The following is a 25,875-nucleotide window of genomic DNA, read 5'->3' as shown; positions in this document are numbered from 1 at the left end:
AAGGCAGGTGACCGGATGTAGCAAGTCAGATAGAGCGTCAGCACCAAGCCCACACCAGGGTTCGGGGAGGCATGTGAGACATGCTCAGTGTCCCCCCAGCCCGAGGGACCGGTCACAGAGGCCTGGTTGTCCAGTCTGTTGATGTGCTGATCGGGCAGATTCCTCACTGGAGCAAGAGAGTTTCTCGGCCTCCATAATAGTCATTCCGGAAAGGCAGGGAGCTTCTCTAGTGTCCTTTCACTTGGGACCTCACTCATGCTGGTCACCCTCTCCTGGGTCCCGGCCTTGCCAGGTGTCAGGCCCCTCCACAAGCAGTGGGGAGGGTTTGGGGTAGAGGAACAACACATTTCCTCTACACTTTAAGGTGCAGTCTGGGGGTGGCCTGTGAATTAAATTGACAACGGACAGATTAACAGGATAAAAGGCATATAAATATATTCATTTTTACTTTTACATGTGTTGGGCGTTTGGGAAAGATGTGAATACGAAAAGGATGGTGAGATTTGAGAGCTTATACACCAGTCATCTTCATGATGGAAAGGGAAGCAGAGAAATACTGCTTACGGGAGAACAAACAACTTTTAGCAAAGATAAATGGGCCCCTAGGAGACCAGATGGGAGCCATGAAAGCTAGTGACAAACTTTGTATGGGTGTGCTGCCAACTTCCCATCACTCCTGGGGTAAGAGTCCCTATTCCCTGGTTGGGAACTCCCAGGGAGGAGATTTACGGCCATGAAGTTCTTTTTTATGGAGGACCTGCTTGTAGGCAGATACAGGTCATTCAGAGAAAGCCTTCTGCATTTTTTGATTTCTAAATATCTTCAGTTCAGAAGCATCCTTCTGCCTGAGAGGCACATTCCGGTCTCCTGTGCAGGGAACTGGGTCTCTCCGAACAGTGCTGTGCAGGCATCTGTGACTCCAGTGGTTGGATGGCCCTGGTGTCGCCACTCTGACACCATCCTAAAACGGCAGCCGCTTCTAGTACACATGTCAGAAAGCCAGCATTTCCAGAGAGGCTGCCTTTACTCTTGGGTTAGGCTATTGCCTCCGTGAACTTAAAACATTCGTTTAAGAGATTCACAGGCTGCCCACTAGTAGTGTGTACGTGTGTGTGTGTGTGCATGTTAGTCACTCAGTTGTGTCCGACTCTTTGTGACCCCATGGACTATAGCCCTCCAGGCTCTTCTATCCATGGGATTCTCCAGGCAAGAATGCTAGAGTGGGTTGCCATGCCCTCCTCCAGGAGAGCTTCCCAACCCCAGGATGGAACCCGGGTCTCCCTCACTGCAGTCAGAATCTTTACCATCTGAACCACCAGGGAAGTCCAAATCATAAGTTGTAGATGCTCTAAGATTTACTGATAGTTTTCTGTTCTTATGACCAACCTAGACAGCATGTTAAAAAGCAGAGACATTACTTTGCCAACAAAGGTCCGTCTAGTCAAAGCTATGGTTTTTCCAGTGGTCATGTATGGATGTGAGAGTTGGACTGTGAAGAAAGCTGAGTGCCAAAGAATTGATGCTTTTGAACTGTGGTGCTGGAGAAGACTCTTGCGAGTCCCTTGGACTGCAAGGAGATCCAACCAGTCTATCCTAAAGGAGATCAGTCCTAGGTGTTCATTGGAAGGACTGATGCTGAAGCTGAAACTCCAATCCTTTGGCCACCTGATAGGAAGAACTGACTCATTTGAAAAGACTCTGATGCTGGGAAAGATTGAGGGCAGGAGGAGAAGGGGACGACAAAGGATGAGATGGTTGGATGGCATCACTGACTCAATGGACACGGGTTTGGGTAAACTCCGGGAGTTAGTGATGGACAGGGAGGCCTGGTGTGCTGCAGTTCATGGGGTCACAAAGAGTCGGACACGACTGAGCAACTGAACTGAACTGAAGCTCCAGGAAGTAGTATTCTTTTCTCATCTGGTTTTAGCTACACTTTAAATTTTGTAAACTAAATCCAGGGCTGTCCGCAGAATTGAAAACCAAGAACACACGGATTCTCTCTCCTTCTCAGCATGTTTGGCTTCTCTGAACTGCTTTACCACAGGCAACAGCACAGGTGTAGGTCTTTTCCCATTGTGAGGTGTTTGTCTGTCTGTCTCTACCCACCTGTAGCCAGAGCCTGACGCAGGGCAGCGCCTCACTCCTAGTGAGCGCTCAATTGCTATTTCTTGAAAGAATGAATGCTTCACAGGCCATTAGATGATGGTGTAATCAAATCACATTCAAAGAACTCACTTTGGGGCGTGGATTCTGTGTTTCAAAGTACAGAGTTGGAAGGGAGTTGACATCCGTCATTTCAGGGAATTGCAAAAGAAGGGATGCAGACTGTACTTGGGGTGCTGTGCAGAGCAGGAAATGTCCAGGCAGAAAGGGGGCGAGCCCGACCACTGACCTGGGTGACCGTGGCCAAGCCCACTGTTGTACGTGTTTTTAAACTATTGCTTCAGTTATTCTTACTTTATTAATTCATTTATTGGCTCTTCCTTGCTTTGCTCAGGCTTCTGGTTGCAACGGCTTCTCTTGTTACGGAGTGTAGGCTCAGTAGCTGCAGCAGATGGTTCACTTGCCCCGAGTCATATAGAATCTTCCTGGACCAGGCACTGAACCAGTGCCCCCTGCATTGGCAGGGCGGATTCTTAACCACTGAACCACCAGGGAAGCCCCACTTTGTTCTTTTCTACAGATTGGCTCTTTTCTCAAAGAGCATGCACTTCTGTGATTTTTTTTTTCCTTCAAAGGAAACATACAAACTTAAAGTCAGTCCAGTCAACTGCCTTAATGCAAAGAGCAAGCGTACATGCTGTTTACCTGAACAAACCTATGTGTTCCTTGCTGTTCCAGAAAATATGAATTGATCTCAGTGCTACCTGGTCCCCCAGTTGCCAGGACTGTGTTCCTGCAGATGTACCATCCAACGATCATGAGATGAAACGTGGATGCCCACGAGGCCTCGGGTGCCACCATACGACTGAATGGTGCCTGACTAAATAGCACTGTGATTCCAGCAACCCTGAGGCTCCCTGAGGGCTTGTGTCTGATAGGGAAACCCAGAGTCTGGAAGGAATCTTGTTCCTTGTAGATTTCATGCTCGTGTCAAGTCCTGGTTTCCCACTGGAGGACAGAGAGGAGTTTGCAGAGAAGAAAGAGGTTGTTTAACCAGGAAGGGCCTCTGAAAATTAGATTCCTGTACAGTCAGTGTTAATGTGCTGCTTTTCAAACACATAAAGAGGGATTGAATTACAAGAGTGTCCGTGATAAAGGGTGCGTTTGCGGAATGATAGCCTGATGGGTGGCCCTGCCTTTTGAATGGCTGACGAGGTCTAATTGGCATATAATGCCCTATAAATTTATTAGCACGCCTCGCCTCTCATTGGTGGACCTTCTACTGCTAACCACCAAGAAATTACCAATTTTCAGGAGTTAGTCACTCAAGTCGCACTTTAACTGGATTTAACAAAAAAAACCCATGCCGCTCATGTTGTAAATCAGGCTTATGCCTCACACCGCAGCACTCCCGCTGCAAATGAGTCACTTGGGTCGGGGAGTTTGGGGCCAGTGGGTTACAGGGAAGAGTCCAGATTTACCGGGAAACCCCGCTGCTCCCCACTTCTCCACTCAGCCGTTGTCTGCCCCAGGGCCCCAGCTGCTCAGGCCACTGCCGGGCAGGCTGGAAATTGCAGTGTTGTGGTCATTCTCATCCAGCACTTTGATGTTTTCAAGGATCCATTCAACCCCCAGGCATATCACGCAAGGAGGACACATCCACCCTCTTATTTCGGGAGCAAGATAGAAATATTCAGGAGTAGACATAATTGTTTCAATATGTCTCTCTGGTGTTTGAGACACACACTCAAGAGTCACAAATTAGAAAATAATATTCACATGTGTCTTCTAACGGGCAACAGATTAGAGGCATTTTATCTTTTTAAATAATCTCTAAATGTGCCCCAGAGAGACTCGGGAGGGGCCAGGAGGCGGTGTAGAAATGAAGACATGGCTTTGCCAGGAGACCCAGGGGCCCCATTTGGGCCAAGACCCTGGACAGTGCTGCAGCCAGCATTTCTGAAGTGCGCCTTCCAGTGTTCAGATCTGTGTTATTTCCATCACTTTATTCTACTGGAAACTGGCAGAGGTGGGGCTACACATTTTCTGACCACTTTGTAAACTTAATCCTCACTTGTTAGTGTATGTAGTGAAAGTCACTCAGTCTTGTCCGACTCTTTGTGACCCCATGGACTTAGTCCGTGGAATTCTCCAGGCCAGAATACTGGAGTGGGTAGCCTTTCCCTTCTCCAGGGTATCTTCCCCACCCAGGGATCGAACCCAGGTCTCCCACACTTCAGGCGAATTATTTACCAGCTGAGCCACCAGGGAAGCCCAAGAATACTGGAGTCAGTAGCCTATCACTTCTGCAGGGGATCTTCCTGACCCAGAAATCGAACCGGGGTCTCCTGCGTTGCGTGGATTCTTTACCAGCTGAGCTATGAGGGAAGCCCATAGTGATGCATGAGCCCACTTTTATTTATGTATTTTTGGCTGTGCTAGGTCTTGCCACTCAGGCTTTTCTCTAGTTGCATAGAGCTAGGGCTACTCTCATTGAGGTGGCTTCTCTTGTTGCAAAGCACAGGCTCCAGGGTGCTCAGGCTTCAGTAACTGCAGCTCCCAGGCTCTAGAGCACAGGTTCAACAGATGTGGTGCACAGGCTTCGTTGCTTCAAGGAATGTGGGACCTTCCCCAGTCAGGGAGCGAACTTGTGTCTTCAGCATTGGCAGGCAGATTCTCTACCATTGAGCCACCAGAGAAGTCCTCCCACTTGTAAAAAGGATATATATATATTTGTTTCCTTGGCTGTGTCTCGTCTCATTTGCAGCACGTGGCATCTTCACTGCAGCACGCGGACTCTCTAGCTGTGGCTCGCGGGCTTCAGTAGTAGCTCATGGGTTCAGCTTCCCCTAGGCACGTAGGGTTCCACGACCAGGGATCGAACTGGGGCCCCTGCATGGCAAAGCTGATTCTCAGCCCCTGGACCACCAGGCAAGTCCCCGTCAACCCACTTTTTCTTCCCTGCATCCTGTCTCTTCAGCCATACTTTACACACACACACATACACATTTGCGTGTCTGCTCATTTTTATGTTCCATCTATTTTCTGAAACTAACCTGTGCCTCTCCGTCTGCCCAGGAGTGTCGGGGGTAGGGGGGTGGGCGGGCGGGCGAGATGAAGACAGAGGCTGGCCCCAGCCCCCAGGGTACCATGTTCTGGTTCAAACACAGGATGTTGTGTTCCTGGGATATAATCATGTGAGCCATCAAAACACAGGCCCGAAACGTCAGAGACTCACACAGTGGTGTCCATGTGAGGGAACAACAGAACACTGAGATTCTGGATTTTATCTTTAATTGTGGCAAAATTCATATAACATAAAATTGACTGTTTTAATCCACATAAAGTGTACAGTCCAGTGGCAGTAAGTACATTCACATTATCATGCAGCCATTATCACCATTGTTTCCAAAACTTTTTCGCCTTCCAAACCAAAACTCTGTCCCCCTGAAGCACCAGATCCACCCCCTCTCCCCCAGCCCTCGATAGCTACCCTTCCATCTCCTGTCTCTGTGAATTTGGTTGCTCTCCGGACCTCATGCAAGAGGAATCATACAATATCTGCTTGTGACTGGTTTATTTCACTTAGCCTCATGTCCTCAAGGTCCACAAACGTCGCAGTCTGTATCAGGATTCCCTTCATCTCCGAGGCTGCTAGTACTCCACTGCATAGACCGGCGGCATTTTGTTCCTTAGTCGATGATGTTTTCAGGCGCATCTTCTGGCTGTTGTGAGTAACTCTGCCATCAACACAGGGGTGCAAATATCCCTTCAAGAACCTTCTTTCAACACTTCTGGCTATAAACCCAGAATTGGAGTTGCTGGTTGTGGTTCAGTTGCTAAGTTATGTCTGACTCTATTCGACCCCATGGGCTGCAAAATGCCAGGCTCTTCTGTCCTCCACTGTCTCCCAGATTTTGCTCAAACCCATGTGCATGGAGTTGGTGATGCTGCCTAACCATCTCATCCTCTGTCGCCCTCTTTGTCCTTTTGCCTTCAGTCTTTCCCAGCACCAAGGTCTTTTCCAGTGAGTCAGCTCTTTGCATCAGGTGGCCAAAGTGTTGCCATTTCAGCTTCAGCATCAGTCCTTCCAGTGAATATTCAGGGTTCATTTCCTTTACGATGGACTGGTTGGATCTCCTTGCAGTCCAGGGGACTCTCAAGAGTCTTCTCCAACACCACAGCTCAACAGCATCAGTTCATTGGCGCTCAGCTTTCTTTATAGTCCCAACTCTCACATCCAGACATGACCACAGGAAAAATCATAGCTCTGACTAGATGTACCTTTATTGGCACAATAATGTCTCTGCTTTTTAATATGCTGTCCAAGTTGGTCATAGCTTTTCTTCCAAGGAGCAAGTGTCTTTTTATTTCATGACTGCAGTTACCGTCCACAGTGATTTTTGAGCCCTAGGAAAGAAAATCTGTCACTGCTTCCACTTTTTCCCCTTTCTATTTGCTGTGAAATGATGGAACTGGATGCCATGATCTTAGTTTTCTGTATGTTGAGTTTTAAGCCAGTGTTTTCACTCTTCTTTTTTACCCTCATCAAGAAGCTCTTCAGTTCCTCTTCACCTTCTGCCATTAGAATGGTACCATCTGCATATCGCGGCGGGGTGGGGGGGAATAGCTCAGTGGTAGAGTGCATGCCTAGCACCCACGAGGCCCCTGGTTTAATCCCTGGCATCTCCACTTGGAAATATCTCTTCGGTGGGGCTTCCCTCATAGCTCAGTTGGTAAAGAGTCTGCCTGAAATGCAGGAGACCCCAGTTCAATCCCTGAGTCAGGAAGATCCTCTGAGAGAGGAAATGGCAACCCACTCCAGTATTCTTGCCTAGAGAATCCTATGGACAGAGGAGCCTGACAGGCTACAGTCAGTTCATAGGGTCCCAAGAGTCAGACATGACTTAGCAAGGAAACTGCTACCACCATCTGCATATCTGAGGTTGTTGATATTTCTCCTGGCAATCTTAATTCCAGCTTGTGATTCATCTAGTCCAGCATTTTGTATGATGTACTCTGCGTAGAAGTTAAATAATCAGGATGGCAATATACAGCCTTGTCATACTCCTTCCCCAGTTTTGAACCGGTCCTGTTCTATGTATGTCTAACTGTTGCTTCTTGAGCCACATACCAGACCCTGCAGTAATTCTTTTTAATTTTTTAAGGATACTACATATGATTTTCCCAGAGTCTGGATTTTTAACACATTTAAACTTAGAGTGTTGACTATCTTGTTGAAATCCTTTTTTTTTCTAAAAGGATTTTTTAAAAGTCTCTCAAACATCCTAATGCAGGAGGACAAATTGGAAGAGCGTGATCTTGGGAGCAGACTTGCCCTGGTCCCCCAGCTGCTTCAGCGAGTGGTCCTGCACTGGACAAAACCATCCACAGGAAGGGGCTGGGCAGATGGGGTTTCCAGCTAAGTCAGGTTTTAAAATACATTGGGGTGATAGATGTGGAGTAGTAGCTGGTTCTTCACTTGTCCAAGTTAGGAAATTACATAAATCATTTACCATCACAGTGATTCTGTGAAAGTACGTTTTAGCATCCAGAAGGCAGAAAGAATGTAGCATCAGAAAACTGCCTTAAAAATTTTTTAAATCTAGCTTTATGTAAACCTCACTACAGTGAATTGGTGATAGCTTTGCCACCAGCAATACTTGAAAGCATCTGGCCCATCTCATGCCAGCTAGAGAATTTATGGGGCTCAGTGAAGAATGAAACTGTGGGGCCCCTGTCCAGTAATTATCAAGAATTTCAAGACAGCAACCACAGACCATTAGACTATAAGCACAGGCCCCTTCTGAGCTCAAGGTCCAGCTGCAGAGCTTACACCCACATGGGGCCAGCCCTGGGCTAGTGAACCCTTGAGGTCTTGTTTATGCCACTGTTCTAAGAGTCCCTTTCCAGGAAAAAGCTGAGCTGATAGAATCCCGTGTCACCAGTGTTTTAATGTCTTAATATCAAAGACAGTGCCACTGGGCAAGTTTAATTCTGGGTCAGTTGTGAAAAATAAAACATCTGCCCTGTTTCTGCATCCTGATCCCATCAGATAGCGGTTTGGTGATTTTAAGGAAAGGATTTATCTTGTTTAATAATAATGCTTTCCTTACTCTAGAGAATTCACAAATTCACGTCACTTCCGATGCATCATTCTTGTGATCAGCTCCACCCTATCGCAACCAAATTTAGAAGAAAAAAAAAAAATACTACCTAATGGATGTGTAGATTGGGGCCTGATGTTCTGAACATTTAAGATTAGTTGAGAATGAAAAACCAGCATTATTCATTTGTTGGATCTTCTCTAAGAGGGGTATCTAGTCTTTAGTAAAATTTCACTTGTCGTTCCATTGGAGTGGAATCATCTTGCTCGGTGTGAGTAGCTGCTGGCAGACCATCCCCACTGTAAGAGTGTGAGTGTGGATCAAGCTGCCCCCCAGTCACATTAGTATCTTTCAGCATGTTTCTCTGTTTTGATAACTTTGAGGAAAAAAAAATAACATGCACGTATGTTTTAAATGCCTCCATCCATTTGCAGGCTTTCTGGAATGCTTTTCCTCTTTTAAAATCTGTTTTATTATTGTTATTATTGTTTTGTTTGTTTCCCCATTGGGGAACCATGTGGTTCTTCCAGTCCCCTTCCTCCACCCCGCCCCCCAGAAAAAAAACTAAAAGGAAAATTAAGATTCTTTGCTGTTCAGAGTCATTTGTCTTATGTCTTAAAAAAATAATTAATATTACCAAGAACTGTAGTTCTTAAAACCACTTGGCAGTTTTTACTAGAAACCTACTCAGACCTCTCCATCGCTTTCCAAGTGCAACCTCTGTCCCTCTCTGCTTGATGACCACTTAGCCGGCAGTCACCGGGTCACGCTTGGCCCTCTGTCTCACTCCGTTCTGTCCCTCAATTTCTCCTTTAAGAGCCGTGGAGCTTTGGCTCCCTGGTGTTTAAGGGGCACTGGTGCACACCCGGCAAAGGCTTCTATCCGTTTTACAGTATTCCGAGTGGAGGAAAAGGGCCATTTCTCTTCCCTTATCTGTTTATGATGTGATATGTTCCAAAGCCGGTCCCATCAGCCATGTTATGGTGAACTTAATTCGCTGTGATGGGGGTCCAGGCACCAGGGCTGACGCGAGTACCACCGCGGCGCGTCCCGTTTCATGCCACATTACACGGAATCTAGGACTGCCTCACTTGACTGGCTCGGGCTCCCTCTCGCTTGGCACAGACTTATCGGGATTTATGCTTTTGAACGGTTGTCCGCATTTTTCCTAATGTGGGACTACAGAAACATCCAGGGCCTGCGTGGCTTCTGCAGCTCAGCTAGGGTGACTGTGTGAAAACACACACTCAATTTGCAAATTAACTCACAATTTGTCAGACTAGCTTTGCGCAGAATAACAGAGGTGTCTGTACTAAACTCCCAGCGAGATGAAATATGCCTGTGAGTGGCAATGAGAGTTTGGGTGAGTTGGAGGAGGGGCGGCTCGGCGAGGTCTCCTTTTCACTCCCCGTGGTTTGGGGCCTTATTTCTTGACAGGTTAGAAAATAGGGGGAAAGGTTGAAAACTTGAAAATAAAAAATACTTTGAATAAAAATACTGAGAACTTAAAAATTTGAAAAATGTTGAAAATATTTCATGTGCTTCTGGAATGAGCCTGATGTTTGGCCTTTTTCTGGTGGATCATGTGCTTTCAGAAGTGATTGCCTTAAGAGTTAGACTTTCTCTAAATTGCTCTCAGCCTTCCCACTCTGCCTCCTCGCCATCCCCGCCTGCCCCCTGCACCTGGCCTCTGGGCTCCTCACTAGCTCCCCCAGCTCTGTCCATTGCATCCGGAAGACGGCCCCCCCACCCACTTTTTCTAACCTGGTGGCCTCCTGAATGGTCAGTGACAGGTTTGAGACAGGTGGGCTGCGACTCCAGGAACCAGCAGGTAAACATTGGCCGTTTTCTTTCCTTCTGGGATGAATTTTTCCCATGAATGGAGCCTGTGAAAGCAGTGCAGGTCGCTCATAGCAGGCCAGCGGGTAAGACCCTTGGTGGTCTGCCTAGGGAAGGGCTTGGTGACCCCTCTGCGGGTCCAGGTCTGGTAGCGGTGGGACAGCATCTGTGTGTCGGAGAGGCCCGTCAGCTGCATCCTGGCCACGTCTCTGGGTGTCAGCAAGGTGGCTTAAAGCTGTGAGGGGGTGGCTGCCCTAGGTGCTACTTGGTGTACAGATGGATTTGTCCCAACGGAAAGCTCAGGGGAGGCATTCCTTTGCATAGATCTGATGAGAGGGGAGATGTCTCGGTCGACGGTGCGGCGCTCACCCAGTCCCCAGGCAATAGCGAGGACCAGAGCGGATGCCCATGGGGGCCTTAAACCTCCTTTCCGGGAGGAAATCGGGGTCCCCGAGAGGCAGGGTCTCTTCTTCCCTGAGAGCACCGACGCACTGCAGACTCCTGACAAGTTGTGCAGTTGAGCCAGTGTTTGTTCATGAACTCACCTAATGCCTTGTCACTCCCAGGCCGGCGCAAGCCAGTCACCCAGCCTGACTGCTCCTTTATTCCTGCTTGGAGGTTCCGAAGCAATATCCCCATAGGTTGCCTCCAAGGTTTAGAGGGATGATGTTGTATCTGCATCCCTGCTTGGATCCTGGGGTGTTTTCCCACTCAGCCTGGTCGAGTTCCAACAGGCAGGGGCTAGGAGTCTCCCAGTGCTCATGACCGCAAAGCCACGAGGGCCCCAGGCCTCCACCTGGACCTCAGCTTGGGATGTTGGGGGGAGACTGACACACTGACCCCCACCTTCCAGGACAGTGCAGGGCTGAGCCCGCGTGTCCTGGGCCTACCCCTGAGCAAGGGATGGCACTCCCAGGCTTCCCCAGGCCGGCCCCTGGCCCTGCACCCACCCGCTCCCAACACCTGCCGCCTGGCACACGTGACTGTAATAAGCCTAATACAGTTGACTTTATTTAATTAATAATGACTCTCTTCTGTTCCTCTGAGCTCATAAAGCACCCTGCAGGTTGGCAAAAACACTCCTAATATCGATCCAAAGTCAGGCAGGATATTTATTTTGTCTTTGCCCCGTGAGCATAAATCCTTGTCCGTCCCCTCCTGCTCTCCTCCGCATGTGGGATTTACAGTGGCCAGTTTCTTAAAAGCTTTCAGTAATTAAGGAATAAACAGCCATCGTTCTTTGTTGGTCCTCCTCCCCCTCCGTCCGTCCGGAGCCCCGGCCCCCTTGGCAACGCGGCCAGGGGAGAAGGCATGCGTGCGGGGCCCGCAGCGGGCCGGGGTCTCCCCCTGCCGAGAGAGGAAGCCCCTCTGTTTTCCTAACATATTGTTCCAGCCCCCTCTACCATGCCTCCCCTCCCAGTTCCTGTTTTGCTTGAGGCCAAAAGACACTTGGGAAATTCCTTGCTGCTAGCTAGCACTCTTCCTCCCTCTTCCTGTCCTCTTGGGTCACCGTGAAAGCCGTGCGGGTCTCCTCCAATTTCCCCTCGTCCTCCCTAAGGACATTCCTCCACTCCAATATACTTGGCTACAAATATCTCCTTTAAAATCACCATTGATAAAAATCCTTCCCCACCCCATGAGCAGGGGAAAAGCAAATAGATGTTTCTGAAAGGAGCAGGGTGACGAGCACTCAGGAAGTTCTTGGCCCTTTAACATTTGGGGGGTGAGTTTCCCATAAAAATGAACGCTTGAGACTTGACACTGCGTGGGCTTTTGGGAAAGGCCGTTCATCACCACCCCACCCCGATGTCTTATCCAGAGAAAACCGCATTTGTGGAGACGGGAAGGCTGAGGCCAGAATCACCGCAGGACTCCTCTTGACATCCTCCCAGAATATCATCCGTCCTGCCTCAACGACGGGCAAGGACCTGGGGGGTGTCCAGTCACTGCTCCCGTGTCTGCCCCTGGTAACCACACAATGGAGCTGAAAGCCAGTCAGAAGCGTCGTGGTTATTTACTAAAGCAGTGTTTTCTGGGAACCCAACCCATTAGCATCATCACCCCCTTGGCAGCCCGCTGGACCATCCCTGCTGCTGCTGCTGCTAAGTCACTTCAGTCGTGTCCGACTCTGTGCGACCCCATAGACGGAAGCCCACCAGGCTCCCCCGTCCCTGGGATTCATCCCTGCCAGACCCCAAATGCGGCTGGTGGCAGTGGAGTGCGTCTGCATCCTGTAGCCCCCGCAGCGCACGAGGGACCCACCGCAGCAAGAAGGGTTTCGAGGAGGGTGGCCCAGATCCAGTCCGGGCGCCTCTCACTCAGCTCCGAGGTTCCCGAAGGGTCTTTGAGACCCGCCTGCTCTTTGCTGCTCACCGACTACACGCGTTTGCGGTGCTCAGGTGACGTCACTGCAGCCACGGTGACAGGTCCCCCGGGGACCCGGCTTCTGTCCTGAGTGCTGGCGTCTGCATTGGCTTCCGTTCACTCAGCCCCTCCACCGCCACCCTGTGCCCACCCCGCCCCCAGACACACACACATGCACTGGTTAGTTCCCTTCTCTTCATTCCCAAATACTTTTTGGTAAGGAAAAAAAAAAAAAAGAGGGAAAAACGGCCAGATTGTCTGCATGCTCAGTCGCTTCAGTCGTGTCTGACTCTTTGCAAGCCCATGGACTGTAGCCTCCCAGGCTCCTCTGACCATAGGATTCTCCAGGCAAGAATACTGGAGTGGTTTGCCATACCCTCCTCCAGGGGATCTTCCTGACCCGGCCAGATTGTCAAGATCAGCGCCTTTCCTCTACAGAGATGAATGTGTTCTAGACCCAGTGATAGAGATGTTCTCGATCACCACTGAGCACTCGGCCTGGGAGATGTGTCTGGAGGGGCTGGACTTGTTTTGAGTAATTTAAACACCTGTCTGTGGCTTGTGCTGCTCTCCATCCTGGGTGGTACAGGTCGAGATTCTGCAAAGCGACTCACACCTGACCCTCCACCAGGTGCTGAGATGGCTGAAGAGGGCAGGCAGGCAGGGTGTCGGGGACAGAGCTGGAATCCCACAACCCAGGAGATGCCCGTCTAGACAGGGTCAAGTGTCCTTTCCTAGGAAGCAGCAGAGCCCAGAGGAAGAGCTCAGGCCGTGACCACTGGGGGCAGCCGCTTAGCTGTCACAGGTCAGGGACCCAGCAGACTTTCTTCACCTTCTCAAATGACAGAAGGCAGCTTCTCTGGTGGCTCAGGGGTGAAGGATCTGCCTGCCAGTGCAGATGTGGATTCGATCCCTGCGTCGGGAAGATCCCACGTGCTGTGGAGCAACCCAGCCTGGGTGCCCCAACCACTGAGCCGGTGCTCCAGAGCGTGGAAGCTGCGACTAGAGAGTAGCCTCTGCTTGTTGAAATTAGATGAAAGCGCATGCAGCAATGAGGACCCAGCACAGCCAAAAATAAAATGAGGGGACGGTAGCAGGACCTACCCCACCAGGTGTCGTCAGGGTGAAACTACATAATTGCTCAGCCCAACAGCTGACACGTCAGCAATACTTAGTAAACATCAGCTCTGATGTTCCTGGGGATTTTCCTGGTGTATAGAACAGAGTCCAGCTGTTTAACGGTGACCTGTCTGTGGATTGATCACCAAAAGCCCATTGCTTGGCCCAGGCTGAATTAGGAAATAAGGTCGACAAAGGATGAGGAAGGCCACGGTTTACTGTAAAACACAAACAGATTGACACATACACGCGCGTGCTCCGTCACTTCAGTCGTGTCCTGTTCTTTCCAACCCTGTGAACTGTAGCCCGCCAGGCTCCTCTGTCCTTGGGATTCTCCAGGCAAGAATACTGGAGTGGGTTGCCATGCCCTCCTCCAGGGGATCTTCCTGACCCAGGGATCGAACCCATGTCTCCTGCATGGCAGGCGGATTCTTTACCACTGAGCCCGTGGGAAGCCCGTGGCATGTACGGGCTATATACACGTATACTCTATACTATACTATGCTGTGTATACTGTGTATGCAACCCGTGTATATAGTGATATATACACACGACTATATACAAAGTAGACAACGAATACCGACCTCCTGTATGGCACAGGAAGCTCTACTCAGCACCCTGTAACGACCTGTATGGGATAAGAATCTAAAAGAGTGGCTGTGTGTATATGTGTAACTGATACACTTTGCCGTACCTGAAAGTAACACATTGAAAGTCAACTATACTCCAGTAAAATTTTTTTTTTTAAAGGAAGGAAGAAGGAAAAAATTACACACACAGACACCCCAGCGAACATTGCTGAGGACAGCGTGCTAGTCACGTCACGTGGGCAAGGCATCGCGCTGCAGTGCTTCTGCTCACTGGGGTCAGGCGGCCCTGGCCCCGGTATCGCGGGCTGAAGTGCGGGGACAGCCAGCCCTCGCTGACACTCCTCCGGTTATGTGAGGGCAAGTGAGCCCTCTTCACGGTGCTGGCCCTGTTGTCACTGTGATCCCGGACACTGCCGTCGCCTAGGCTGGTCTTGCCCAGGTGCCATCCTTGGCTTCTGGATGCCTGCAGACCTTGCCTGGCTCGCCAGTGACCCCGTGTGCCCCCAGGGTTGAGTGCCGCAGTGGCCTTCCAGTGCCCAGCCCAGCAGCCCTTGCCCCTGTGGAACCGGCCCCCGGGACCCACGGGGGGACCTGGCCTGGCCCACACATAGGTCACTGCTGCAGAGATTGGAGGAAAGCGCTCCTTCCCCACAGCCCTGACCTCACGCATTTTCTTCTGCAAAACACAAAGGCGCGTGTCTGTCTCTGATCTCCCCTGTCATGTTCTTCTCCGGACTCTAACCTTGATTCTGTCGTGGTCTAAGCTGGCCAGCCTTGCCATGTGGGCGTCACCTGGTGTATTTAATAGGCCCCGGGAGTTACACTCTCACCACCATGGACAGGAGGGGACTAGAGCCACTCTCAGGCCTGTGTGGGCTAGAAAGCCCTCCTGCCCGCCCCATCAAGTCCCCACCAGCCGGAAGGCTTCCTCCTCCACAGGCCAGTCTTGACGGCCCATGAGGTCTGGGAACCTCATCCCAGCTCCCCAGCCAGGGCCACCTCCATCCACCCTCTCAAACCTGGATGGTGCAGGCTTCCCGAGGCCTTTACGTCTAGCTGCCCCAGTTCACAAAAGGAAAAGCCACGTCCGTCAGTTACAGAATCCATCCTTTGCTCCCACAGTCTGAAGCCTGGCGCAGAAATGCCCCATCTCGTTTGTCCTGAAGGCTTTTCTTAATGTCCTGACTTCGCCACATAGGGCCACACCTCCGCTGTCACACACGCATGGTATCCAGCTTCTGACACGTGAAAGTGAAAGTCACTCAGTTGTGTCCGACTCTTTGCGACCCCAGGGACTATACAGTCCATGGAATTCTTCAGGCCAGAATACGGGGGTGGGTAGCCTTTCCCTACTCCAGGGGATCTTCCTGACCCAGGAATCGAAGCGGGGTCTCCCGCATTGCAGGCGAATTCTTTACCAGCTGAGCCACAAGGGAAGCCCAAGAATACTGGAGTGGGTAGCCTGTCCCTTCTCCAGGAGATCTTCCTGACCCAGGAATCGAACCAGGGTCTCTTGCATTGCAGGCGGATTCTTTACCAACTGAGCTATCAGGGACGCGCAGGTCACTCGTAAAAACGTAGCGGGTGCTCTGGGGGTCAGGCATCGTCAACCAAGCCAGGCACTGTCGTCACCAGCACCATCTCAGAAAGCGCGTGCCCACATCTGGGAGTCAGCACCCCCTGAACTGGTGCTCGCACTTGACTCCGTCTGGCAGGCACTACATCTGCAGGTTGCAGGTGAGGCATGCCCCAGGGACTGCCTTTCGTGGCGCATCGGCCGAGTCTGCACCCCTCAAGGTCAAGCGTGTGGCAAAGCCTCATCTGTCAGGCTGCAGACCCAGTGGACCCCACAAGACTCTGGACTCACGGCCGCCGGGACTTCAGATCCTGGGCTCATGCACCAGGCGGCTTCCAGGGCCCAGAGGGGTCTGGCGGGTCACCTGGAAAGGGCTTCCCTTAGGCAAGAAGGAGAGGAAAGTATTTACCATCATGCCTTCAGTTGCGTCTTGTCTTCCTCTTTTGGGGGACCGGGCTGGTGTCTTTCTTCTGATCAGTGGCCCGTTCTCTCATTTTCCCTGCTCCCTTGCGGTTGATTTATTTAAAGGTGTGTCAGCATGGGGCTCAAATGAGGAGTAGCCGGGCCTCTTCCTCTCTGCTGACGGCCGGCCGTGCCAATAATTCATTTTTTAGCTCATTAGCTAACGGAGGCTGTGAGCAGCGGGCCTCCAGGGGACTGGAATGAGGGGAGGTGATCTACTGCTGGCTACACTGCTCTTGAACTGGCCTTCCTTAGGGAAAATGAGAGGCTGGGCTGAGACGACAAGCCGGGGATCCCAGAGTCACCATCGGGGTACCCATGCTTTGGTATCGTGGTTTCTCGGGGCAGTTGGTTTTAGACAGGCTACTTAGGGACTTCCCTGGTGGTCCAGTGGTACAGAATCCGCCTTGCAGTACAGGGCATGTGGGTTCGATCCCTGGTTGGGGAACTCAGATCCCATGTACAACTAAAGCCCGCCTGCCCCAGTTAGAGATCCCAGATGATACAACAAAGATCGCACAAGCCACAGCTAAGACCCAGCACAGCCAAATGAGTAAATAAACAGAATGATTCTTTTTATCTTTTTAAAATTAATTCACTTATTTTGATTGGAGGACAGTCACTTTACAATATCAGGGTGGTTTCCGCCACACGCCAACATGAGTCAACCACCGGTGCACAAAGAAAGCTCGCAGGAAAGAGTCGCTGTCAGGGCATCTGTCCCTCACGTGTTAACTGTTGGCACGAAAGCCACTCAGAGGCGATGGGCCACGTGGCTGTCCAGCATCGGTCAGGCCAGCTGCTGTAACAGAATACCATGACCTGGGGGAAGAGGATGGGGAAGCATTCAATAACAGAAACCTATCTTCTGGAGCTAAGGCCAGCCTCACCCAGTTCTGGAGGCTGAGAGTCCAAGGTCAGGCTGTGGGCAGGGCTGGTTTCTGTGGAGGCCTCCCCCTGGCCTGCAGACACGCCTGCTGGCTCTGTCCCCATGTGGCCTTAGCTCTGGGCACGCCGAGAAAGCTTCCTCTTCTTATCTGAGGACCGTGACCTCATCCAACCTTAATTCCTTCCTCGAAGTTCTGTTTCCACATACAGTCACACTGGGATGTAGGGCTTCAACACATGGATCTGGCGGGGAGGGGAGGGACGGATATAATTCAGTCCAGCAGCATCCAGGAGGACTTTAGGTATCTCAAGGCCATGGGCAGAGGCCCACCAGACCTGGCCCCAGAGGCCCTGACAGCTTTGGGGTGGTTTGAATTTGCTGCGCACTCATCACCCCAGTCTCTCAGGCCCACCTGCACCCAGGAGTGGAAGGCCCACAGGTCCCCCATAGGTTTGTCAAGGCCTCTGTCCAGGAACCCCACCCCGCCCTCCTGGGCATGTTGCCTAGGAGAAGCTCTTACCTACAGGCAACTCAAAGTACCCAGCGAGCATTTCAGGCGCCACCCTCCTGCCGTCGACACCACCGTGTCAGCCACAGCACCCCCACGGTGAGCTCCTGTGTGCACGATCGTGGCAAGAATCACGACAGATGTTGGTCTCTTCTATCATGCCAATGCCCGTGGCTGCTGCTGTGCCGGGCGAGCACAGTGGCCAGGCAGAGCATCATCCAAACACGAGACTTCGAATCCCAAAGCCACCTTGCCTGCTGGAGATGTCACTGTGCCCATTTTACAGGTGAGCAAACAAAGGCCCTGGAAGGTACATTTGCAAAAGTCTGCAGCACAAAGATGATGAACACCTAAACCCCAGCCTCTCCAACACTGAAAAACTGCAGCCTTTTATCTCCGTGTCGATCCTCTTTTGCCTCCCTCTGGCCACTGCAGGAAGCACACAGCATTAAGCTTTCCTCCCCGTGTGTTAGCGTGGGCAAAATCACAGGACATGGCCTGTGAATTGTATTAAGTGGGTTATCAGGGCTTAGTTGTCCCACGGCATGTGGGATCTTAGTTCCCCAACCAGGAATTAAACCCGCGTCCCTGCATTGGCAGGCAGATTCTTAACCACTGGAATATCAGGGAAGTCCCAGAGTCTTCCTCTTAAAGAATGCTCCCCAAGGGACTTCCCTGGTGGTCCAGTGGTTAAGACTCCACACTTCCACACAGGGGACGAGAATTTGATCCCTAGTCAGGGAACTAATACCTCACATGCCTTGTGGCCAAAAAAAGAAAAATGTCTTGAACCGAATAAAAATGAAAATGCAACATATCAACTTAAAAAAAAAGAAGACACCCTAAATGGTATGTGCTTTTAGCCCCACAAAACCTGGACCCGCCTTTGTTATGTATTGGGAACAACACTGGTTTTTAAAAGCAAAGGACAGCTTAAATGCACTCATCATTCAGATAGATGCCTGTGAGTTTAGTGAATACAGGTGAGGCCGGGAGGGTGGGACTCCCCCGTGAACACACTCTGACCACAGGAGAGCAGCCAGAAGCTATGGGTCTGACCTCTTTCTTTGGCTGGGGTATTCACACATGAAAAAGAAAATGGGATAATTGCAGTTAGCACTGTAGCTCCTATGTTCCGTCCTCTGGTTTACCCCTGAATGATTTGGCAATGAGTATTAAAATCAACCGGAGCAGAATAAAAGGCGTCTGATTTTAATGCCAACCAAAAAAAAAAATGAGAACTAGCAGATTGGAACTTGAAAATCTGGATGTATGCTCCCCGCTCCTCCACTGTCCCTTTTCATTTAATTCACATTTTACTCTTTGGCGATTTATGAAATGCATCAACATATGTTTAATACATTTTAAATAAGGTTTTTAAATAACATGAAAAACACGGCCGGTCCTGGGTTTTGTGTCTTTCACCTCCTCCACTATTTTCCAAGATGTTACCGGCGCTTTTGTGCCAGTCTTCTGGCCCAGACAAGGGGTGGTATGCAGCGAGCCTCCGAGCTCTGGGGTGCGGGTGTGAGTTCTCAGCTGCGGCCACGTGTTCCTCCTGGAAATCTCCGAATGAAAGGGTCGGGGGTCGCTCTGGGTTCACTCGTATGGACCAGGAAGTGAAGCAAAACTAATCCAGATTTACTCCTGGAAGAATTTGTTTGCCTAAGTATTTAAAAACAGATTAGCGCTAACCCAACACTGGGTCACTAGGGACAATGCAAACAGGGGTAAAAGGTGTAAACAGGATCTTTTTTCCTGGAAGAAAAAAATGCCACGGCGAAGAGTTTCTTCCTCGGGCCTGGCGGAGGCCCCGGGTGACTCCTCCGAGCGGTTTGTTAGCTGTGTACCCCGCTGATGCCCCGAAGAAAATGCAGAGTTTGAGGGGAGAGCAGTTGTGGGCGCCTGCATGTGTGAGTCTCCACGGGCAATCACAGTCCCTTCTCATCCGCAGGGCTCCTGCCTCTCCTCTCATCACCCTGAAAGCATCTGTCAGGCCTGAGATGCACCCCCCCAGCACCCGTGCCCCCGCCTCCTCCTGTTCCCGGGACTCTCTCATTTCAAGAGCTCCTTGCAAGTCTCACTTCGGTCTTTTGCATTTTTCTGTCCCCTGCCCCCCCACACACACCCCTCCTCCCCGCCTGGCAGCGCTCTGATCTTGAGGATCGCTGAGTTCTCAGTGGTTTTCACCCCTTATTTGAGGAGCCAGAACTGAAATCCACCAGTAGCGGCCAGAGGGCAGGAGTGGCCGGCCAGGGCCCTTTCCTTCCGGTCCGTGTAAACACACCTTGCTGTCGGCTGTTCTCCTTCTTCAGCTCCTCCTCCCATCCGGTCCTTCCCCATCTTCTCCCAGCCCTCCGCCCAGGTGTCCAGCTGCTCTCCGTCCTCTTTGGAGCCGGGAGAAGGGGGCCTGTGGCCACACCTACCCAGCCAGGGTGGTGCTTTGGGGGAGCGGCAGCTGCCGTTCTCAAGCCGCCTCCCCCCAGACCCCCACGCCCTCCCTCCCAGGTACCCTGCCGTCTGCACCCCCACTCAGCCTCAGGGGGCCGCCCGCCTGCCTGTCAGCTGGGCCCCACCACACTTTCCCTCAGAAACCCAGCTGCTCTTTAGCGGGAAGGACTTGGGGTCTTTTTTTTTTCCATCTTTTATTTGCTTGAAAACTGTTTATTATTCTAGTATAATTGCTTTACCATGTTGCGTGTGTTTCTGCTGTGCCGCGAAGGGAGTCAGCTCCGTGTGTACGTGTATCCCCTCCGTCTGGAGCCTTCCTCCACAGCACTCTACCCCACCCACCGAGACCCCATAGAGCTCCAAGCTGAGCTCCCTGCGCTACATACAGCAGCCTCGCGCTAGCTGTGTTACAACGTGGTAGTGCGTGCGTGTCAGCAACACTCTCCCAGTTCCTGCCCCCCCACCCCGACACACCCACGGTCCGTTCTCTGCATCCGCGTCTCTATTTCTGCCCTAAAAAGGAAGGAAACTGAGTCATTTTGTAGAGATGTAGACCGCCCTAGAGACTGTCATATAGCACAGAGTAAGTCAAAAAGGAAAACACAGATATCATACATGATGAATGCATGTGTGTGAAGGAATTGTTGACACCCCAGCACTGAGATCAGAAAGTCAGCAGGAACATGAGCTTCGCTTGTATCTCTTTCCCAAACTCCCCGCTGGAGTCATTGCTCTTTCACGTGTGGTCTGCATCCACATTTTCTTCCCAGGGAATGTGGAGCGTCTGGACTCCTGAATTCAAAACACACCCCCTCCTGGGCAGATGCCAGGAGAGCTAAGCCCTCAAAGGTCACGTGGGGGGAGTCTGCCCGCCACCCTGTGCAGGGGACTCCAGCGAGTGTTCTAGGATCCTGGCCTCTGACCGTGGCTGCTCAACCCTGTGGCTCAGGCCTCTGGCCTGTGGCATCCGCCCTGCATGGTGCGGGCCCAAGGTAGCACAGAGCGCTTCTTCTGGGGCCATGGAAAGCAAAAGAAATCAAGGCCGATCCCTGGCTCTCACACCTCAGGGTGTCAAAATCCCCTGCAGGGCTGGTGAAAATGCTTCCCTCCGGAGGTTCTGGCGGGGGCGGGGCTGGGATGGGGCCTGCATATCTGCATCCCAGGCAGTGCTCCGGGTGGGGACCCACTTTGTATGCTGCAGGGCAGGTTTTCCTGGGGAGCTTCCTGGTTCCAGTAAGCACACTTGTCTCCACTGTCTCCTCTCCCCTGGTAGCCTCCTGGGCACACACCACACAGGCTGGTGGCGGGGCAGAGGGGTCGCCTCCGTCTCCCCCGGGATTGTGACCGCACCCGTCTGCTGGCTCTTGCAGGGAAGAGAAGGAACGGTGGATCCGGGCCAAGTATGAGCAGAAGCTCTTCCTGGCCCCGCTGCCCTGCACGGAGCTGTCCCTGGGCCAGCACCTGCTGCGGGCCACGGCCGACGAGGACCTGCGGATGGTCATCCTGCTGCTGGCGCACGGCTCCCGGGACGAGGTGAATGAGACCTGCGGGGAAGCGGACGGCCGGACGGCGCTGCACCTGGCCTGCCGGAAGGGCAATGTGGTCCTGGCCCAGCTGCTCATCTGGGTAGGTGGCCCAGCGCCCGCCGCGGACCGGGCGAGGCGGGTCCTTGTGCCCCTCCCAGGGGGAAGGCGGTGGGCACCCACCTGAAAAGTGGGAAATACTAGGAATCGGGCAGTTAGGATTTAGGTGTGGGGTGGGCCCCCTGCCTTTCAGCCCACCTGTGTGAGGGACCACGCAAAACCACCAATTTAAATGGGAAGAATAGGGGGTGTGCCCCCCCCCATGCAGGCAGAGTGCTCCACTCTGCACAGCACTTGCTGCAGTTTCTGCCAAGTTCATCTTTGCGGTGACCCCCTCAGGTCAAACTTAGTTGGTGATGACCCTGTTGTTCCTTTTACGAAAAACTCCCGTTATTTTTGAGGGCAGAGGGGTGGAGAGGGTGCATATAAATGGAACGGTTGGTGTGGTTTTCCCATTACCACCCCTTTGTGTCTTTCATTTACCTAATGCAGAACTGTCAGACCCTACGCCTTGAGATTTGACGTGGTAGGAGTTTGTCAAAGGGCTTCTTCTGATTAATTTCTACTTCGAAAAGTTTATCTTTTTACATTTCTATTGAGGCATTTGCCACGCAGCTGTAATGGGGGAAAGAAAGAGAGAACATCCCGGAGCTGCTTCCGAGAAGCCCAGTCACCCTCCATGGCAGCTACCTGCACACCTCTGGGGTCCTCGGCCAGGGGAGGTCCCCCCATTCCAAGGATGGCAGAAAGCTGGACTGAGAGGGTCCCTGGGCAGGGAGGGGTGGTGTGTGCTCATAGCACTGGGACACTGTCAAGAAGCAGGGGGCTCTTCTCCTCCTACCCCCAGGGAGGGCATGGTCTGTCCAACACAGCCTAGGAGGATGCTCCATTCTACATATTCTCCCTGACTCTTGGGAGGGGTGTAATGGGAGATTTAGATGCAGAGCTATCAGAATCAGTGTTCGGCTTCCTGTTATAAAAGCAATTGCATATGAATCTGCTGGGGCTGCCCTGAGAAAATACCACAGATGAGGGGGCTTAAACAGCAGAAATTGATTTTCTCACGGTTCTAGAGGCCAGAAGTCCCAAGGTCAAGGTGACAGCAGGGTCTTTTTTCCTTGAGGCCTCTCCCTTGGCTTGCAGACAGCTGACTTCTCACTGTGTCCTTGCAGGGCCTTTCCTCTGTGTATGAGCATCCCTGGTGTCTCTTTCTTTTCTTATAAGGACATCGGTCATGTTGGATTAGAGCATTACCCATATGACCTCACTTAACCTTAATTATCTCTTTAAAAACTCTGTCTCCAACCATAGGCACATTCTGAAATACTAGGGGTTAAGACTTCAACATAAGAAGTTGGGGGAGAGAAGACGGTTAGTTCAGTTAACAAATCGCACGCCATCTTTCCCCCTCATGTTGGCCAAGAGTCCCTTTCATGCTAACGCTTCCTGAAGACAGGAGATGAGACTCATCCATTGTGGTAGAAGAAGTGATCATCAGTCCCCCCTTTCTCAAGACCCGGAAGCCTAAAAGCATTGGTGTAATCGAATCTCATATTTCCCCTTCTAGTCATCACTCTTGACCATCAGAGATCCTGAGATAGAGTCAACAGGAGGACGTACATCAGAACACTGTTGACACCACTGGCGACTTGACCGCAAAATGTGCAGCCACCAAGGACAGAGGACTGAACTGTGCCCACGGGGAGGAGTGCTATGTGGCTGTTAGGAGTCACGCATATGAATGACTCTTAATGACCCGAGAAAGTAACCAGGGTGCTGTGTTCCATAAAAAAAATAGGATCCAGATAATTTGTGCCAGTTTAATCTCAGTTACCCATATATGCATTTAGATTCAAAGGAAAACCATTAGAAGGAAATCATTGAGATATTAACCAAGATTATCTCTGAATAGCCGGACTATAAGTGACTTTTTTCCTTCTTGTGCTCTTAGATATTCCTTACCTATTTCCTACAATGGAAATGAATTGCCTCTGAGATCCTAAGAGAGATCTTCTTGTGTGTTTACAATGGGAAAGTCAAAACAGAAATAGCAAAACTAGAATTATCCTTGGTCCATTTCTGTTGCACAGGGGAAGGGCTTTAGATGCGGAAAGCACATTGTTTCCTTAAAGAATACACCTGGGCCGGGAGCGCGGGCTGCCAGGCTGCGCCAGCGACCCTGAGCACTGGTCTCCCCAGCCCTCCAGGAGCGCATCTCCGCATCTCCGGTGCTGTATCCGCCCAGCTGCGCGCACGCGCACATGGGGTGGACCCCACCCACCTACCCACCCGCCCGGTCCCCTCCCTCCCACGACCCTAACACGGCTCTGTTGCCTCCACAGTACGGGGTGGACGTGATGGCCCGCGACGCGCACGGGAACACGGCACTGGCCTACGCGCGGCAGGCCTCCAGCCAGGAGTGCACCGAAGTCCTGCTGCAGTACGGCTGCCCCGACGAGCGCTTCGCGCTCATGGCCACCCCCAACCTGTCCCGGAAGAACACTAACCGCAACAACAGCGGCGGGAGGGTGCCCACCGTCATCTGAGGACCGCGGTGTGCCCGCAGCCTCCCGCGCGCGCCCTGGGGAGTCACCCACGTGAGTCCCATCGGGTCCCCCTCACTTCTCCTGGTGGTCCTCGGCCACGCACCCACCCACCACCCCACCCCCACCTCACCCCCGGCAAAATCACAAAACCCAGACGGCCCTCCGGGGCGCGAAGAGGCTGCAGCGTCGATTCCTTTGCATAGACTCCCCCCGACCGACGACACAGGAGCGGCCGGAGGGCCTGGGTTCTTGATGGTAGCACACAGCGCCCGGACCCCTGGTCCCTCCGGCGGCCGGCCGGAGAAGACGGAGCACGGCACAAGGGGCGGTGGGGGTGGCGCGCGGGGGGTGGGGGGTGGGGAGGGCGACGCAGCCAGCAGGAAGGGGGTGACTCTCCTTAACTGGCAGTTAAGCACATCAGTACATTTCACCTCTACCAAACGGAACACTTGGATTTCATCTCTTCTCCGAGGAGCTTGACGGCATAAATCAGAAGCAAGCAGAGTTTGTCAGGTTTGAAGCCCCTATGATGGTATGTGTCAAATCAGTTGTAGCTAATCTGTCCAGGGAGGATACTGGCTTCATTACGCTCGTGTAGTTGAGTTCTTCCAGCATTACCGCTGCTTAATAGAACATGATTACTCATCACCGGGAAGAAAGCGTATTAGCGGCGGAGGTAGTTACACAGCACGCTCGGGTGATTGCCACGATGTGATCGCAATACTCTGAGAAGCCGCGTATTATCCCAGGCATGTTCTCCCAAGCCCTTGGAGCCCTCCTTTCTAAATTCACTGTCATAATTTAGTATCTGTTTAATTTTTCAGTCCAAAGAGAGGAAATCAGTTGCTGAGTATTATTTGACTGCAGTCTCCTTGGTGCAAAAACAAAATGGAAAAAAATAAATAAGAGTGACTTGGAATTTCAAAAGGAAACCACGAATTCCGCTAACCACGACATTTCAAGCACATTTAGTAAACTCAGTAAAGGTGTAAAAGGCTATTTTTTTTTTGCCCAAACCAGAGAGATATTTTTTGTCCTTCTGCCACGGTGGGTGTCTTGGGTCTCAGTCACTGCGGGGCCCATGCAGCCCAAGTCACGCAGGCCTCTGTATTCTGTCTTTAGACGAGATGTGTTGAAAATCTATTTGAATAAAAGAAGTTCATAAATATGCATTGATTTTTGTACAGACAAATGGCACCTCTGTTAATTTATAAATTGAACTGGATGTGAACTAATAATATGCAACTAGTTGAGACAGGAGGGTTACAGATCATTGTACATGGGAAATATTCCCAGCAGTAAACACTTCCATTAATGTGATGTACAGCTTTTAAAAAGGAGCACATCAGAATAAGATGGTGGTACCATTTGCTTATTAAAATCAAGAAAGGGGAGGAAGAAAAGCAAGCATATTGGGGGGGAAGAGGCACGTGATTGCTCATTACCGAAAGCATGATCGCTATCCGACGCTGCTTTTGCTAACTGCGAGGAAGCGCTGTGTTCAGACACGGGGCCTCTCCAAACCCCACACCCTGGCGCTTTGCAAAGGTCCACCCTGACCACCGCTGCCAATGTGGGGGCACAGACTGACTCCTGAGACTCCCTAAGGCTTTTTTGTTTTAACCTGGTGGCCAGGCCTATCATTTTAGTGCGTCACGCGGTTTGCTGTCATCATGGATTCTGGCTGCTTCTTCAGCCACCTCCAGCATGGTGGCCAAACATAACCAACCAGATG

The 25,875-nt window shown here is 51.5% G+C and overlaps 1 protein-coding gene across 7 annotated transcripts in view; it reads left to right on the top strand.

Annotated features, from left to right (window-relative positions):
• AGAP1 (ArfGAP with GTPase domain, ankyrin repeat and PH domain 1) overlaps positions 1-25,008 on the top strand; it is a 570,436-nt gene extending 545,428 nt beyond the window's left edge. For all 7 annotated transcript variants that reach the window (XM_088835100.1, XM_088835099.1, XM_088835098.1 and 4 more), the window contains 2 exons: positions 21,382-21,637; positions 23,937-25,008. In XM_088835100.1, the coding sequence (XP_088691226.1) occupies positions 21,382-21,637; positions 23,937-24,140 (460 nt within the window). In that variant the 3' untranslated portion in view covers positions 24,141-25,008. The remainder of the gene's footprint in view (positions 1-21,381; positions 21,638-23,936) is intronic.
• The last annotated feature ends 867 nt before the right edge of the window (positions 25,009-25,875 follow it).

The sequence above is a fragment of the Moschus berezovskii genome, chromosome 4 (genome assembly GCF_049115385.1).
Source record: "Moschus berezovskii isolate FMDL1 chromosome 4, NW_MosBer_1.0, whole genome shotgun sequence".
Taxonomy (NCBI): domain Eukaryota; kingdom Metazoa; phylum Chordata; class Mammalia; order Artiodactyla; family Moschidae; genus Moschus; species Moschus berezovskii.
The sequence above is the reverse complement of the archived record's forward strand: the minus strand, read 5'-3'. Positions and strand labels throughout refer to the sequence as shown.